The 20,235-nt window shown below is 29.2% G+C and overlaps 1 protein-coding gene across 2 annotated transcripts in view; it reads right to left on the reverse strand.

Moving 5' to 3' along the window:
• Positions 1 to 3,666: 3,666 nt before the first annotated feature.
• The window catches only part of ttv (exostosin glycosyltransferase 1 ttv), a 672,327-nt gene continuing 655,758 nt past the window's right edge, over positions 3,667 to 20,235 (reverse strand). Inside the window, exons 6-8 of one of the 2 annotated variants that reach the window (XM_075367109.1) lie at positions 19,484 to 19,765; positions 14,770 to 15,023; positions 3,667 to 10,732 (exon numbers count right to left, since the gene is read on the reverse strand). In XM_075367109.1, coding sequence (XP_075223224.1) covers positions 10,552 to 10,732; positions 14,770 to 15,023; positions 19,484 to 19,765 — 717 coding nt within the window. In that variant the 3' untranslated portion in view covers positions 3,667 to 10,551. Of the gene's footprint in view, positions 10,733 to 14,769; positions 15,024 to 15,708; positions 15,894 to 19,483; positions 19,766 to 20,235 lie in introns of those variants that run through there. The other variant, XR_012756526.1, reaches the window with a different exon arrangement.

Raw genomic sequence — 20,235 nt, forward strand, 5'->3', positions numbered from 1 at the left:
ATCAATTCATAAATATAGCAGTAAACACTGAATCTCTCAAGTATGATCTGAAGGACTTCATGTCTATTTTTACTGATAAATTGAGGTTAAATATAAAAAAAACTTCAGTAAGGAATTTAAGAATGTAAATTTTCTACGAAAGGATGAATTAAGGCAGACTTCACAGTTTTAATAATAACTGACTGAATCTATATTATTAATTACCAATCTGTTGGACAGGACCATCTTTTACAGAGAAGCAAGTAGATGAGATAATGGTAAAAAATCTACCCATGTAAAAAACAGGCTGTCAAATATTGATTCACAGATAAACTTGCTAAAAATAATACTAACTAATTTATCTAATCATGTACTCAGATAACCATTTTAATACATTCAATGTTACTTGTTTGCTTTAGGAATCACATACACAATTGTAGAAAACCTTTTGAAACAATTTTTGCATACTGTGTGAATATCTCGGGACTGCTCAAAAGAATATAAAAAATGAAAATTATTTCATATAAAAACTGTAGTTATCAAATTATTAAAATAACAACTTCTATTAACCACATTTTGATTAAATAATTTTACACTCCCTTCACTATGAAGTTTTAGAACTAGACTATAAAAATAGGAACTATAGAAAATAGATTTTTCACCTAGTACATAAAGGTTACCTCTAACCCAAGAGATCACACAATATGCAAATCTCAAACTGTATAACAACCTTCTTAAAGAAATAAAACTTCCATTATATTTAACTATAATAATATTTATATTATGTACAGAGTGACACAGATGTATACCCATTTTGGAATGAATCGAACATTGTTACTATTACTCCAACCTGTAATTTGTTTGTCGTAACATGTGTGTGAATTAATGCCATTTATTTCAGTTACCATGCACGAGTGGTCATTGGAACATCCCATGTTCACATACAATGCATATGTGAGAGATGGTGATTCAGTTGTGGCAGCTCAGAGGTCATTCTGCCATCATTTCAATGTTGGTTGACACAGAGGTCCAAACACAGAAAACCATACTGAAATGGGTTGAACATTTCTGAAACACAAGTAATGTGATTTCAAAAATGCCACCAGTGGTTGAACGAACAGTGAGAACACAAGAAAATGTGGAGAGAATGAAAGCAGCAATCTCCACAGTTCACAATATTTAGCACGGTACCATACAATAGCATTACAAATAGGATGGGAATCAGGTTAAGGAGAGTTTTGAAATCCGATCTTAAATTTCATCCATACATGATGGTCCGTGTGCAGCAATTACTCCAAAGAGATTATGAACAGCGGAAAGATTTTGTTGCAATGCTGTAAGTCCTCTACGATGAACCAGATGTGAATGTGTTTATGAGCGATGAAATGCAATTTCATCTAAACAGGTATGTCAACCAGCAAAATTGCAGGTAATGATCATCAGAAAACCCATGTATGAACGACCTCTGCATTCATCTCATGTGACAGTGTGGTGTGCAATATCTAGGCATTATGTTATCAGTCCCTACTTTTTTGAAGAGGAAGGTGTAGCGGTGACAGTGAATTCTCACTGGTACATGAACATGATTACCACCTTTTTTCAGCCAGCCCTCCAGCACTTGATGGATCCAGAAGTGTGGTTCCAACAAGAAGGGGGGACAGCATACATTGTCATTCATTCAATGCAAAGCTTATGATAATGACATGCAATGCAATTATCATAAGCCTTTCCTGGTCATGTGATTTCCAGGTTCGGGGATGTTCCTTGGCCCCTTTGATCTCCCGACCTGAGTGAGTGTGGCTTCTTCCTGTGGCCACACAGGAAGAAGTGGTCACACTTCACTTAAAGGAGTGGATGTACATTGAGAAACCCCATACATTACAGCAATTGAAGATAGTTAGGTATTCATAGGGAGGTACAGTAGGTCACACGAGGGGATACTGGAATGGGTGTGGGTCAGCTTCAGTTTTCAACTTGAAACATGTAGCAAGAAAGACGGTCATTACCTTCCAGATGAAATTTTTGCCATCTAACATAAACGGCATCTGTTTCTCCACATGTTCCAGCCAACATAATAAAGTTTGGAGAAAAATTACCTGTGTCGTGTTCATTCCAAAATGGGTATACATCTCTGTGTCACTCTGTATAATGTGTTTATACTTATCAATGTGCAATCTTCATTAAAAAGAGGTGTCACTTATCCTTAAAAAAATAAAAATATCAAACTCTATCAAATCCAACACCAGAACTGAATTTGTGTAACTCAACACAATATTTAGGTTTATAAGAAAAGGTATTTTGCTTCGATTGTAGTTTTTAATAATTTTAACGAACTATTTAAAATTCTTTCCATCAATTTAATATACATTAAATTAAAACTTCCTCTTTTTATGGAAATATTATTACTCCGTTGATGAATTTTTAAATAACACTAATTAAAAAATAAAAATGAGGCTCTCAGTTTTTTGTATCCTGTTCAATGTGCACAAAAATATGCATTTAAATAATTTTTATTAATTCCTTCTGAATTGTGATTTACTTTGTAGTTACGTTATACATTTAATATCTTCACACATTTATTTTAATGTTATTTCATATGTTTATATTTTAAATATTAATACAGACTTTAATCAAATCTATTTTTTATTTTATAATTAACTGTGCATTTTGTGATGCTGCTCTGTTCAATGTTTTACCCCAGTTTTATTTGATCCACCTAGGCAAGTGCTGGGATAGTTCCTTTTTTTATCCTTGGAATATTATACCTACCCAATTCTGACATGATCTATTTATTTAATACATTATTATGTACTGATCAGAATAAATGATTTATTGTATTATGTATTACACAATATTATTATTTCCAATTTATTACACCTTATTATATTTCCAATTTATTACACCTTATTATATTTTATGTAAGTTAATTTTATATTTCTATGCAACGTTTTATATGAAAATAACTTAAAGAAATATTTTTATACAATAAAATTAATATTTATGTAACATTTTTATTAAAGTCATTTAACTTATAGTTAATTGACTTTCTGTTACATAATCCATTCTAAAATGTAAACTTATACATTAATCTTCATAGTACACTAGATTATACTTGTTGCAGTAAAAAATCCACTAAAATAATCTAATAGATTATTTGATCTGTTTTCCATAAAATGTTGAATCATTGATTAGATATTTGTTTAAAAAACAACTTTGAGCAACAATATACATTGCACCTATTAACAGAACATGAATAATAAATAATAGTGTAGTATTTAAAATTACTTTATCATAAACTCAAATAGGTCAATAAAAATAACTATGTAACAATTTTTTCTGGTAAAATAAGTGATAATATTTGTCAAGTCATTACTTCCAAACATACAAACAGCAGTTTTTTAAATCATCATTAAAAATAGATAATTTTTTTCTACTAATAATCACATATGGTTTTTGCAACAATGAAACAAACATAAAATTAAATCTAATTTAGAGGTGTAAAAGATATAAAAATTAAAAGAAATTTAAAAATTCAAGAAAGGAGATAAATGCGATTAAATATAAGGCTAGCATACACTAATAACAATTTAAAACATGCATTTTTGGAATATCAATACTGGTTTGCTTGTCATGTTAGGATTAATGAAATATATCATATCAAAAAAATTAATAAACTGGTCGATGAAGTCTGTGAGCATACATTTTTTGTTTTAATTAATAATATATTAGGTACAAAGAATAATTAAGCATAAACAAGCTATTGAAAAATGATTTTTGAAATAAAATCATCAAGAGAAAAATCCTCAAAAACTTAACAATGTAAGTAGTTCTTAATATACCGATCCCCAGGTTTGTGTAATTATCTATAATGTAAATCATTTTTCTCTTTTTGACTTTGTAAATATTAACTAAAATTAAACCAAAATTAAACTGAGCAACAATAATTTGTAGAGTTTGCTCGTAATGAAAAGTAACTTTTCAGTACTAATGCCATAATTTTATATATTATTTTGATTTGTATAAAACAACAACAATAAACAACAACAATAATAATAACTCTAATCATACTTTCTATACAATAAAAAAAATTCATTTTAGCATATTCAAAAATTACTTCTTAAGGTTGTTATATTTATAAATTTTCTTTTTATGTATTAATTTACTTAACTCTAAAATAATGTGTTTAGTATTTGACATTTATTACATTTTATGTACATATAGTAACAACATACAATATAATCTTATTTATACACAAATATATAAAATAAAAATTTGTTATAAATTTAATTAACACATCAGATGAATCTTATGATTCCACTAAAAGTAAATGATATATTTAAAAACATGCAACTGTATTCTGATACATATGACACTAAATATATTATTTCTGTATATGCAAAACTACATCTGCAGCAACATCCTTGTCAAATGTAATCCTAAACACACATAAGCACATGCATGCATGCACACACAAACACACACATACACACACACATACACATAATTATTCCATGCTATAAATAAATGAATGAAATAGGAATGGAATATCAATTCAGTTTCTTGCTTATTCAATTTTTATTAATTATTTAATAAATTGTATACTTTATTTAGTATACTGTATAAATAGAATAAAGGATACACAGTCATTGCTTGCCAATCGTATTATAATCCTCATAAATATCTCAAAACAAAAAAATATCACAAAGAAACATTTGGCAAATCAGAAATCTGTATTATGTTTAAAGACTAAAGATAAATTCAAAAGATAGCTAAAATTAAAATTTGATATTTTTAATACAAAATAATAAAACAATAAAATATTCACATTTGATTGAAAAAACAGAATACAGTTTATTAAAAAAAAATTAATAAATACAAACACTGTTACAAAAATGACACATTTTTAAGTGTCATGTTTACATAATTTATCACCCGAGAAAGGTTATACTAGAATTTTAATATTACACAATCTATATAATGTTAAAATATATCCATACTACTAGAGATGTGGTCAATCCATTTCTATATCTAGGGATCCAAAAATGGCTTGCCTTTGCAAACAATACAAAGTTGTTTAATGAAGCTCTCTCTGGTCAATAATCTCTTCTGGAAATAGCATGGTCAATGAGTGAAATATTGTAGGTAAATTCCTTCTGCAGATTGAACTCAACTGCACGTTAAATATTACTGAGAAGAATATAGGTTGAAATCCATCTTGTAAATTTTAGAACACATATACCATTCCCAGTGAGTTTTAAATACCAATATTTTAAGGACACTTGATGGCACAATGTCAAGGAATTTTACATGCCCTTGTGCAAATAAGTTGCATGAAGGTTAAGCTTGTAGAGAAAATCCTTGATGTGTGAAGTGTGATGCTAGGAACTTTTCAATCTTAAAGATTACAAAATTACAAAAATTCTGAGAAAATTCAACTACTTCCAAACCAGGAAAGATGATAATGCTCTAACACCAGGTTAAAAACCTTCAAGTTTCATCTCAACTAATACATAATTTAGAAAAATATACCAAGTTTTTCTCCATTCATGATAGATATTTAGATATTAAGTTAGTAAAAACTACGGCACACTTACCTGTTATAATAACTAGTCCATAGACAAGCAAAAGTATTCAAGTAGAGCTTAAGAGAGAGAGAGAGCTTAAGAGAGGAGTAAGAAGATTGAGAAACCATGATCCTAGTACTTCTTAAAAGAGGTCGTTTCCAGCTTGGAGATGATAAAAAAAGGAGCACAGCTAACTATTAATTGGCAAATGGAGGTTCATCAGAAAACTCTAATAGGTCTCCTAGAGCTCTCATCTAGTTCAGGGCCCCTAGTCTTCCTGGTGAGAAAGATCCAGGGATGCTTCTAGCACCTCAGACCTGACTGTCCAGGACAGAACTCCTGTAGCTTAATCCAAGATTGTTTTAATCTCAGATGTCAATAGTGATAGTTGGAAAGTTGGAATGTGGACAGATTCCGTCACAGGCTAAAAATTCCACAAAAATAAGGGGTAGACTAGGAGTAGGGTTCAATCTTAATAGAAGACTTCAAAATAAGATAGGTATGTGTAATTGATTACAAACAATATGTGTTCTGAATGTACATATAGTATGATAACATATATTCTCATGTAGTTTTCATGCATCAGAATACATTATAATGCATTTTTTTTGACAACATAGCAAAACAGTCGATGCTCCTAGGGCAATAAAAAAAAATCATATAGAACATCGGTGTCATAATTTACTTTTTTTTATGACTACCATATAACCTTAAAGCACGTTGTGGAGTGGAATATAATATGAAAAGTATGTAGCATGGAAAAAATACCAAGCCTGATCGGCAGAATTTTTCTAGATGAAAGAAAGAGATATTATCACTGTCTACAGGTCAAGACAGATCTCAGAAAGTGTCAGATCATTCAAGCTGACCTCAGAAAGTGCTATATCAATACATTTTTTAAACAGGAATGTTTCATGACACAAATTAATCAGAGTAAGTGATTTAACAAACAGAAGCATTTACTAGATTAAGAAAAATCAAGCCCTATAAATTAAAAAATAATAATGCATTATTTCCAAATATAATAATTAGTTCTTAAAGTTTTTGACAATTCACAAGCACATGGCTTAAATCTTTAAGAATCAAGGTAATTTTCTTGCATTTAGATTAGAATGAAAAAGAGGTAAAAATGTCACAAAAAAAGTTATACACATAAAACTAATAGAAATGAAACTTAATATTACAAAAAATAAAATAATAACAATAGTTATTAATTATAATTATTAGCTACTGTCATTTTTACAGTATTCTTAATTACTAACATCATGTAAGGAGCCATAAACTTGAATGGCTACAATCTTAAAAAATATCAGTTCAAGGAAAATGGGATCTAACAAACAAGATATATTATTTTCTTCCTGGTTAGATGAAATGTTTGATGTAATGATATATTCAAATTTTTTCAGAATATGCAATAAACTTTATGGAAACATGATTACAATCATTAATTGTTTACCAATTTTCTGATATTTTGGCTATTTTTAGGCTCCTGGTTGAAGAAAACATTTACTGGCTCAAAATTTTTATTCTTAAATAGGAAAGTTTTTATATCAGTTCAAATCAACAATTTAACATTATTTCCTCGGTCTTATAGAAATTCCATATCAGTTTCTTCTGTTTTTTTCTAAAGTATACAGCCTTCATCTTATTTGGTGTTATCTTTATTACAAAGAATAAAGGAAAGGTTTTTTTTTGTTTGGTATATAATTCATATTTTGTATTAAATTATATAATTACGTTAAAGTATTTATTAATTTTATATATTAAGAAATTATTTTAATCTACTGTTAAGGTTTCTATGATTTATAATTCACTACCTTTGATTTATCATGTTCCTCTTTAATTCTCGAATATACTTGATACTGATGTAGAGTAATTAGCCTAAATCTTTTTGGCTGCAAGACTTGGTTAAATATTAAAAGTATTCACACTAATAATTAAACTTATTTATTGAATGATATACCGGACCCAGGTTAGGAATGCATGGGAACAAAAGGGCTCAATCAATCATTCTCATGTTCAACTGGGATCTGGTCTGGCAGGAAAGAAGATAGGAATATAAATACTCCGGGGAAGACCAGTTTAAAATGAGTTATTCGCAGAACTCTAAGTAAGACTTATGATGTCAGTCTGTGAGAGTGCTACGATAGAGGTGTGATTATGTAAGTTCGATGCAACTGAGGTGACAAGTAATTGAGGCATATAATTCCGGTACATGAAAACAAGAAGAGCTTTGGTGAGTTACTGTTAGACTATAAATGTAAGAGATCTACTAAATTTCATTCAAAAACTGTTAGGATAGTTTTATTTGTGAACAACAAAGGTATTTGCAGTAAAAGAACTGTATACTTGTCTTATCTATTGTACTATTGTTGTTAATACAAGACTAGTGGTTAAAAGTGTTAACACTAGCTATTGGTCATGCTAATGTCTTTTGTCAATGGGGCTGAATTCTAGTTTTCATTTTTTATCTACCTGTGAATAAATCCTGACAATTACTTTAAATTCTGTTTTGTATGTAATCACTTTATTATTATTATTGGCATTTATTATTATTATTATTGTGATTACTACAATCATTATTTGTTTATTTATTATTGCTAATATTCTAATTATTATTGTGAGTTGTTCATTACTGTCGCTTCTTATTATTATTGATTTATCTTGTTTTACTTATGTTCTTTAACTAATAAATTGTAATTATATAAACATACAATTTTCAATTGTCAATCTCTCAATATCCTAATCAAGCTGCAAACACATGACAATGTATATAACAATTATAACTGGCAGAAAAATATCATAGTAAATAATACTTGATATTTTCTGTTTCTTAATATATATAATTGCTTCTGTAGGTTTATAGTTATACTATTTTCTTATCATGGAAAAACATACAGCACAACATATATTCAAACAATAAATATAAAATTTAATAAATTAAATAACTTATAAAAAAACACAGATCTAAAAATATGGCAAAACTATCCCTGCAGTAACCAACCCTGACTGATAAAATTAAAACTGAATAAGCAAGAATATTACAGTAATGAGGAAAACTATTAATAATTCTTAAAGCTTATTACAAAAAACAATTACATATATACATACACACACAAATGATAAAAAACATTCATTACCAGCATTACTTTGTGGTTATGAACATAAAAACAATAATTAAAATAAATTTTTCAACAAAAACAATAATTAAAATAAAATATAATTATAATAGTACAATATACATTAAGAGGAACAATTAAACAAAACTTTACATATTCATTTATTTACTTATCTCATACGTTAAAAATACTTCAATTAATAGTTAAAAATTCTTGAATTGGGTCTTCTGTCTTAACTACAACAAAATGTCATTTATAAATAATCTTAAAGTTATTTTTTGGGGTATTACTAAAATAACCGGAAGAGAAATTTTATAAATTTTTCTCAAATATATAGTAATTCTCTCACTACTATATTTAACAGCAATGTAAACCACCCAGCCTCTCTTACATAAAAATGAATAATACAGAAAAAATGTTATCAAATGTAAATAAAGCCTGCTTACAACACAAAGTGATAGTTCACCGTTATTTTTTTGTAACCTCCAATTGTACACTGATTACAATAATCATGTCTATTATTATGATGTATGAATAATATTCCTTCTCATAGTGTATGATTTTTTTTTTTTATGCATCTTGTAGTAAATCAGTAGAATATTAATAGTAAAATTTGTAGATTTGATTATTAAGCAATTTTATATAAAAACCATTTACCATTTTATATAAAAACATTTACTCATAATGTACTTGGCAATAGAATCAAAGATAAGATACAATGATTATTTTTATTATTTTTTTTTATTATTATTTTTAAAATCATACAGGTCTGTTGTATCAATAGTCTAGAAGATACTGTTAGCATAAAAACCAGTGAACAACTTATACGTTCATATCGTATGCTGTAATACGATATGAACGTTGGTAAAGAAAAATTTATACATCTGTACTTTATCTATATATCTGTAACAAGTGATATAATTTATGGTCACTATTATCGACACAATGTGATATTATTACCTTTATAAATGTAGGAAAGTAAATTACATTCATGATAAAAACTGTTATCATGTTGACAATCACTTATTTTAGTGGGCTGATGTAGGTATTTGACTCAAAGAAGAAAACAACAAGAAATCTCACCACCTATTACTTTCCACGCACGGTATGTTACTAATGAGAATGAGTAACATACCATGATTATTAAGGAATGATTTGTTTTCAAATCAAGTTGCCTACAGTTATTGCATTTATGACAGTTCCAAACGGGATATCTTTAATTGTGTTACAGGTATTATCTACCTGTACAAACTGTGAAAAATAACCATAAAAACAACTGTTTGCCACAAGGTACTATGGAAAAGTTTACCTTCATTTCACCTTAACAAAATATTTTTATTGCATCAGTTAACTAAAAATTAGTTTGAATGCAAACTATTTAAAATACATTCAATCACACATATAACAAACATAAACATATACCCACATGTTCATAGAAATACAAACAAACAATTATTCACAATGATGTAAAAATTAATGGCAGTAAGATTAATAAAAACTGAATTAACAGATTTTTAATATATGCAATGGAAATAAATCAAAATATAAATTTACACTAAATTACAAAGAAAGCAACTGCACAACAAATATATATATATATATATATATATATATGTTCTAATGGCAACAAGAGAAGATTAACTATGATATTATCATACATTTAAAATTACTAGTATTTAAAAAAATTGTTTTGGTAACAAACTATACTTTTAACCATTCCTATTTCTTTCCAAAAAAAATGATAAAAATAACTATACATAAATTCTTTTAAATAAAAATAAAATTTTATAAATAAAGTAAATTCAAATTAAAAACTTTCAGTCTGACCGATTGGAAGCTTGTATGAATATTTTTTTTTTTTTAAATAAATATGAGTGCTCCATTGAATACTAGCTCCCTACTAATTCTATCTGTCTATACTTTTTTCTTAAGTTTGATACTGGATCTTTGAATAAGACAGGATCAAGACGCATATTAGATCGTAACAGAGGCATGTACCCAAACACTGCAGCAAATGTATTCAAGCAAGTTTGTCGTTGAATAAAATGATCTGGGTCGTTCCATGGCGACCTAGAAACAGATATTATTAGTTACTTTCTTATAAATCATAAGAGGTGAACATAAATGAAATAATAAAAAACAGATCACCTAATTAATATAATTTAATCACTTTGAGGTACATTTTTTAATTTTTAATTTGATGGCCAAATAACCTGATAGAAGATTATTATCCAAATGCCAAAAGCATAACCTTAAGAAGTATTTACATTTTTATTCTCTATATTTATACCTCATGACACGACTGCATTTTAATGAGAAACTCATTCATTTTGAATTAATCCAAATCATTAATCATTCATTTTTGTATTTTTATATGAATCATTTGCAATAGGTTGATGACTTTATTTGCAGTCTGTCACTTGCAGACCCTCCCCTATTATTAATAATTAGTTAATAATTTGTTAATCTACAAGTAACAACATTTTAAAATGAATAATCTAATTTGCATTAAATCTGAAGTGCAGGCAGTGGTACATTTTTTAATCCTCAGAACATAAAATCACTTAACTCATAAGAGGCTGATCAGTTTTTCATAGCATGACAATTTGTAATGCATAATGTGTAGAAAATGTTAAAAATCCTTTACTTGATTTTAGCAATGATTTCATAGATTTTAGTTTTAATCTATATCTAACCAATAATATAAAAAAAATTTCTGTACATTTGTTAGTCTATAGGTTTCTGTTCCATCTAACAGTACCATCAGAAAATTTTAACTGAAACCTAACTGGTATTCATTTAATACTGCTGTATTTCACCTTTCAAAATGTTGGATTTAATTTTATGCAAATACACTGGTCAATTAAAAAAAAATAAATAAATAAATATAAAATTTATGCAGATTTTTTTAGCAGAAACAACTTTTTACTTATGTTGTTTGCAATAAGCAACATAGCTGAAACTGTTAACAACAAATAAACTCAATTTCTCATATAGAAATAACTGAATAGTACAGATTCTACTAAAAGTTACAAGCTCTAAAGTTTAAATTTACAAAAGGTGTGAACAAAAATTATACTTTACAACCTGTTTCGAAATGGCAAATTGACAATGAAGTACAGAGAGAACCAAAAGCCACACTTTAGGATGCCACTGTGGCGTGTATTGATCATACAACACCTGCAGTAGTGCTTTCTTTATTGCTTGGTAAACATGTAGTTTTCCCAAGAGCATCGAGTTTTCATTGTTGAATATTATTTCTCCAGTCATTTTTATGTACATGTTGTAGACAAATTTCATGGGAAATACCCGAATGTGGCAGTGCCTAATTATTCGACCATAATGAGATTAATCTCCCATTTTAGAAACTGTAATCACTTTCAGACAAAAAGAGAACTGGGAGTTCGGCCATTTTGACTGATGCTAAACCATCTGAGGTTAAGAGTGTGATGCAGCATTTGCTTTCAAAAAGCTTCAGGAGACTATCAGCGCACTCTCAGATTTCATGTGGAAGTGCTCAGAGAGAAATGAAATGGTTACAATTACGTAACTACTTCAGGAGTGTTCAGGAGTTGAAGGAGCCGAACAAAGAAAAGTGCGTAGTGTACTGTACATGGTTTTGGTCGTTTGCTGACAACCATGGAATTGTAAAGCTTGACCATGATTTCTTCACTGATGATGCATGGTTTCACCTTAGCAGCTATGTAAGCAGTTGAAACACAAGAATTTGGTCAACTGAAAATCCACATGTGTTACATGAAAACCCTTTACATTCTCAGAACATGGGAGTGTCGTGTGCCATATCATGTCATTGAATAGTGGGCTCAATTTTCTTTGAAATTAAAGTGAACAGTGTTGCGTACCAAGACATCATTACACAGTTTATTGCGTTTCTTGAAGATGATGAACATGATTGCTGGTTCCAGCAGGGCAGTACCACATGTCACGCATCTAATGAAACCATGCGTTTCTTACACAAGTTTTTTGGCAAGTATATTATCTCTAAAGGATTATGGTCCCCATGTTCACCCAATTTGATGTCCCCAGTTTTCTTCCTGTCAGGTTATCTATAAGGAAAGGTCTATAAAAATAGGACGTGCGCACACATACACACACACACACACACACACACACACACATACACACTGGAGAAACTTAAGATGAACATAACAATGAAGGTTAACATCATATACACGTGCTCCATAAAGTGGCCTCAAACATGGTAAACAGAGTTCGTACATGCATTACTGAATAGGGCAGCCATTTTGAGCATATGTTGTGAAAATAAATAAATTTTTAAATATTACCTAATGTCTTACTTTTTTTATTACTTCAATGTATGAGACTTTTGGATCTCTGTAGTTCTCAGACTTATCTTGCTCCTGCTTTTCTTTGATAATGCAATAATTTGACTTTGGTCTGAGCATGTTTTAAATCTCTAACTCTATAAATTCTGTAATCTTATTCACCTATTCAATTTTACCTCAACTTGCCATAACTCTGAGTACATCAACCCTATTACTTCACTGCTATTAAATGTACTCACTTTAATACAGTATGAATGTTATATACTTCACCAACTTGATTTCAGCCTCTTTATTTGACAGGAAACACAACATACAGTAGATCAGCCTTCAATATATCTTTAGGACTGTCTTTAAGTATATGAAGTGAAATTTTCATAAATAACAGCAACTAGGACAATAATCAGATCATGAATGTGTACCTGGGTGGGATTTCTGGGAGGAAATCCCAACCAGGAGGTACAGAACCTTATAGCTGGTGATGAGGCTTGCATGCTCTATTGATTTTAAGAGTTCAGCAATAACTCAGCAACTAACAAAGCTCCCAAAGTCAGATAGGTCAAAAAGCTAAACTAAGTTCTTTATAGAAACATCTATACTCTGTGTTAAGAGGGGCTGCAAATAATGTCTACTTCTCAAGTTAAGAGGAGTTACAGAAGTTAATGACCACTTAATGGCTCTCAAAAAATCGGTTCTATTTGAATCTCCAGGAGAAGCAATAAGAGAAGTTTTATCAAACAACTGGTATAAAGATATAAAAAAAAGACAGAATGATTCTGCAAGCAGGTAAATTAGAAAATCTAAGAGAGATGAAAATAGCCAGAATGAATATAATTGGATTAAGTGAAGGAAGAAAGAAAAAGAGTATATGAGGTTAACAACAAAAATATCGCAATATATTCTTAGGAAATAAAAAAAGAAGAAATGAATAGGAATCATTCTGAACAAAGAAAGGGCAATGATGATTTTCACTAATGAAATGATAATTGCCGTCATGTAGGTATGAACTTTTAATAAGTTACATGTCAATCCTTACTGGCACATACACTTAAGGCTCTTTCTTGCAAAGCCAAAGTAATGTGTTGAGTTAAATAAAAATAGTTATGTTGGTTTGATAAAGATGGATATAGTTTTTTTCTTTTTAATGTGTCTTCTCTTTTTAACAGACAATGCACATTCATAAATATAAACACATGGATAAGCTAATATTTCTAATTTACTAAATATGGTCAACATGATATACATTTGTCACTGCCAATTAATGACCTGACAACCTATTTTTATATATTGAAAACTGGTTTCTGACTTTTGAGGGAGCCTCAAGAGATATTACAGACAAAAATAAATGTTGGTATAATAAATATTTAATAACAATCGCAAGTTAAAAAACTGAATTTTTTGAAACTATATGAAAGAAACTTATGAGACATGGGTGCAGAGAAGGATAGAAAGAATAGAATCAGAAGATAGGGAAAATAATGAATTAGGATTGAAGGAACAAAGAAGATAAAAAGCAATAGAAGTAATAAAAAATGTACAGTGTTCAAGAGAAGAAATGAATAATGATTGAGGGAATGGTTAAGTCAAAAGAGAGATCGGGGAGGAAGGAATCAGAGGTAAGGTACCATGAAAAGAGATGTATCGATATGAAGAGAAAGGCAGAAGACCTAATAGATGGAGTACTACAATGAAAGTACTTGCAAGGAAATAGAATAGCTATGATAAAATAAAAGTTAGTTTCTGGTGGTAGTTGTGGTAAGCAAAAGTTATTTGGAATTTTCATAAAACATTCAATTTACTTACCGTATACTGTTACCAGGAGGTTGTTCTTTATATTGCTTTCGTTGGGTAACTTTGATAGGTGGTCTTCGTGTCACATGACTGACAAGAAAATTTATAAGAATATCCTCACAATTGTGTGATTGTTCGACTGTTTTTAAAAGTAATGGACTTAACCATTCTGTGTATAAATAATTATAATAACGGTGGTAAAATGCAGCTCCTGTCAGTACAATCGAATAGTCATTGGTCCATTTTGAGGTATAACCCCAACTACCCTACAATCAAAAACATTGTTATTTTAAAATGAGTCACATATTACAAAATCTGTACACACAGTATTTGAATCCTCTTATTTTTAAAAGTCGCAAAGGTAATCTTTGTTATTTAAATAGGAATAGTAATATATGAAAACGTATATTATAAATGTTATTAAGATATTAATTATATATCACATAACCTGAGCAGTTCCATAAAGTAATTCACAGATTAGTATCTATGAATTACATACAATGATAGTAAAGTATCAAGTATCAATTCAACATACGTTAATAGTCAAGTCATCTTTTTTGCAGAATTTTCAAAAATGTAGCAGGACATCATAATTAGGCCTTCATTGTTAAAATACAAAATCCTATTCAGATCAACATCTGGTAAGAAGTGAGAAAATAATTATTTTTTCTTCAACCAAAATTATGTATTTGGAACTGTACATTTAAATTGTACTTAACCAGCTATTTAAATTACTGCTAAATATCTTTGTAACAAATGACTGGTGGTTTGGTTCATCATTTCTTAACTGTTTGCTGTTCCTAGAAAAAAGGTTTGAGATGAGATTAAATTTTAAACTCATTTTTCTTTCATAAATTATATATATATATTTTTTTTTATAAATTCTAACATATTTTTTAATAAATGATACTAAGTACATTAATTAAAAAGCATATTAAAAGAAATGCATACCAAACAATTTTTGCATTTTTAAATGCTATACAGAAGGGTATAATATCACAGTAACTAAAAAATATTGAAATTTTATGATATTGGTTCTAAGATTCCCCAGTTGTGAACAAATATAATATAAAAAAGAACTCTTCTTTTATAATCTAGTAGTACTTTCCTGAAATTCTTCTTTTGATAGTTAAAAACTGAAAAAAATTAAAAACATATTTCTTAAAAAAGATCAAATGAAAACCCAATGATTAATAATGTTTAAAAATCAAGAAAAATGCCATCACGAATGTATAAATATTGCTTTTATCTTCATTAAATTACTTAAATATTATCATAAAAATAAAAAATTTTTTCCCCAACATAAAGTTCGTACCCAATCAAATTAAAAATTTAAACTTAAAACCCTTCAAAAATAGAGGGATCCCAAAGAAAATGTTTAATTAAAATTAATATTTAAGCATCCCCAAAAGGAATTGAATCTAAAGAAAATCATACCAAAAATGGCTGTTTCAGAGCTAAAAATACTATTAATACAACATTTTCATATGCATTCAATAATAAATAAATTTAGGTGAATAACAAAAAGTGCAAAATTTAGATGAATAGGCAGCCAGCACAATGTTGTACAAATCAAACATCAATTGTGTTTGTTTGGATTCATACTGCTAAATTATCCAGAAAAATTACAATTAGTCCATTACCTCACTCATGCAGCCTACCAAGGAAATTAAAATGATGAAACTACAACCATTTGTGTCCGTCATAACCCTTCATCATTTACAAATGTAATACTGATGTATACAGATGTAACTGATTGGCTACTTGACAGAGCATATGACACTGGATTAATTTTTTGACAATTTACAAAAAATTAATGACACTGATCAACATGATTTTTGTCTCACAAGAACCAATAGGTGTGCTTAATGCAGTTTTTTATCCTGTTTTCAAATATATATTCGGAATTCCTCCATCACTCACAGTTTTTTGTTATTTTAATTTTTTTAAATAATTTAAAATGTTTTTTTTTATCCATTTGTCCAGTGTCAAGTAAAACCTCCTAGAGCATTATAAATATGATAGAACCAAATGAGCTAACTCAAAGAGAAGCATTGCTACTGTTCAGACACTGCTGCATTGCAGGTTCAGATGTATACACACATGTACAAATGTGACCTAGTCTAGCGCACATTCATCAGAAAGATGCCAGTTGTGAGATAGTAGTGAACCAGTAAACACGTCATTGTGAGTGCTTTGTTTCTGAATTATTGTGTATTACGAATTTACAACTTTATTTCTTTTAATTAGTTGTTAGTTACAAAATGCCTAGAGTTTTTTAAATCATCCTAACAATTTTTGTTATGTTTGTGGTGAAGTAATGCTCAAATTCCAAAGGCAAAACTTTACCCCATTGGTAAAAAAGTGTTATGAACTTTATTTTGAGTGTAAAGTTGGGGACCAAACAAGGGCCTGGGCCCCACATATCTGTTGTTTATCGTGTTCTAGGCTTCTCACTGCATGGAAAAATGGCACACGCCACATGCTATTTGCTACCCCTATGATTTGGAAGAAACCCAAAAATCACTCTTCTGACTGTTATTTCTGCTTAAAAAACGTTAAAGGGATTAAGTCAAAATCAAAGCATACAATGATGTACCCTAACTTGCAATCTGCAATGAGACCAGTTCCACACTGCGAAGAATTACCCAAACCAGCTTCCAGAACATTTAACATTAGATGAAGAGAGCTCAGAGTCTGCTGGAAGTAAGAAAGAAAACGAAGTAGATTTTGTGATACAACTTTTGAACAAAGTAATTCATCTAAGCCTCATTTACTGACTCAAGAAAATCTTAACGATCTTATACGAGACTTAAAGTTATCTAAAAAAAAACAGTTTGAAATATTTGCTGCCTGGTTAAAAGGATGGAATCGTCTTCAAAAGAATACAAAAATATGTACTTATCATAATCATCATTCTGAATTTAAAGAGTGTTTTTCTGAAGAAAATGGCTTAATGTTTTGTAATGACATTTTTTCTCTTATGGAGACACTTTGTAATGAACATAACCCAACAGAATGGTGCTTGTTCATAGATTCCTCTTAAGTTTATTTAAAAGCTATGTTTCTGCATAATGATAATAAATCCCCATCAGTACCTGTGGGTAACTCTGCTAGTATGAAAGAAACATACGAAAACTTTAAATTTATATTGGAAAAGCTTCAATATGCAATGAATGAATGGAATATTTATGGTGAATTGAAAGTAATTGCACTTATTCTTGGTCTGCAGCTTAGTTACACAAAGTACTGTTGTTTTTTGTGTGAATGGGATAGTAGGGACAAAAAAAAACCATTTCATTAGAAAAGAATGACCTAAACACGAATCACTCAATCCTGAACAGAAGAAAGTGAAACATGACCCATTGTGTAATCCAAATAATGTGTATCTACCTCCGTTACATATTGAACTAAGATTAATGAAAAATTTTGTCAAGGCCATGGACAATACTCCTGGTTTCATTTACTTAAAACAGAAGTTTCCTAAAATTAATGATGCAAAAATTAAAGAAGGAATATTTGTGAGTCCACAAATACGATCATTAATGCATGATGAAAAGTTTGAGAAACTACTGGATTCACTGGAGAAAGTACTTGGCAAGCATTCAAAAATGTTACTCAGAATTTTTTGGGAAATCAAAAGGCAGAAAATTAACGTGATATTGTCATCAATCTTATAACATTTTATAAAACTTTGGGTTGTTATATGTCTTTAAAACTACACTTCCTGCACTCGCACCTAGATTTTTTCCCAGACAATTTGGCAGAGTGAGCGATGAGCGTGGGGAACACAGGATATTCAGGATATCTTTCTTCAGGATATTTCAGTTAAGGAAAAGAGGTGTCTAGGCAAATGGAATAATAATATGCTGGCCGATTATTGTTGGACCATCAAGAGGGATGCTCCACAGGCGAAATATGCCAGAAAATCATCATTTCCTACTTTCTAGATGAGTCAAATGTTTGAATATTGTGTAGTTAAGAATTTAGAAAGTATTAAAATATTTCAAATTATAAATGTCTGTCTCTTGGAAACCTTGCATTATGAGGAAAAAACCAATATCATATTTGAATTCAGGAGAAATAATACTATCAAAATCACATATTTTTCTTCCTGAGACAAAAAAAAATCTTTTTTGTTCCCCAGTATTATCTATATTAACATAACAGTGCATATACATATTATTTAAATACGGAATATTATTATGGAATACTATTTTTTTAGACATTATTTTTTGCTAATGTATGTTAAATTAAAAAAAAAAACCTCTAAAATTTATGATATATTACATTGTGCAATATGTTATAACCACATCTGCCCAATATGCAACAAGTGATGTGCATAGCCAAACTCCAAATCATTGGTTTATGTTGATGTAGTACCTACATTCAAACTTCTTTTTAAAACAAATTTATAGTTAAATAAATTGTAGTATTCCTTATAAACTTTTTATTCTGTTTCTTAATGTTTTATTTTCAATATACATTTTGAAATTTCTTTTTACTGATATTTTGTAAAATTTAAAAATATTTTACAAAATTAATTAGTTACAAGTGGGTAACTTATTTACCCATATACAGAATATCTTACACCACATGCAGTATTGTCTACATAATCTAATGATTAAGCAAATAAAATAAAAATTAACAGATACTTGATTTTTTAAAATAATTTTCAATTTACTGACACTGCAACACCAGTAAATTTAATAGAAAATGATCATACCTTAGCATCATCCCAATAATGGGAACGAGCAGGATAACCAACAATACGTTCAGGAAATGCTTGCCAAACATGAAATGCAAAATCTACTTCATCTGTAGTTAAAAGAGCATCTTCATCAAGAGATAAAATGGCTGGTGTTTGTAAAAGTGGATGAGGGAAAAACCGCTGTGAGACTAGAGGTTCAGAAGCTTCTTGAAGAATATGAAACGATACAGAAGATGGAACTGTAGGCCATCTGGACCGTGGAATGAGAGGTTTGTCGCTGTTCCATACAACAATAATCTGAAAATGGATAACAATAAAAAATGAATAAAATTGGAAATAAGAACAGACTAAATTAAAGTGTCAGCAAACAATTTTTAAAACACTAACAATTCTTTTTACAAAAATTATAAACAACAATGGCAGTTAATACTGCACAATTGCTATTCTATGAAACATTGTAATCATAGTAAAGCTTGGTTACTTGCCATTATTTAACAAATTGTGGTTTGAATCAGCTCACAGAATGCTCAATTTGGATTCTCTAGATTACAAAAATATAACAACATTAGCTTCTAATAACATTAAGATTTGTATTTTATCTAATTACTAATTAATTTAATACGAAATAAATCTTTGACTATGATTTACACAGAATCTACCTTTGGCAGCAACAATTCACTTTTATGTAACCATTAATTTTACTCCTAATTGCCTTAAAAACCTAATTTTTCATTTTTTTGGAAATAATTACCTGAGAAAATATCATT

This window comes from Lycorma delicatula, chromosome 1, assembly GCF_047948215.1.
Source record: "Lycorma delicatula isolate Av1 chromosome 1, ASM4794821v1, whole genome shotgun sequence".
Classification (NCBI taxonomy): Eukaryota; Metazoa; Arthropoda; class Insecta; order Hemiptera; family Fulgoridae; genus Lycorma; species Lycorma delicatula.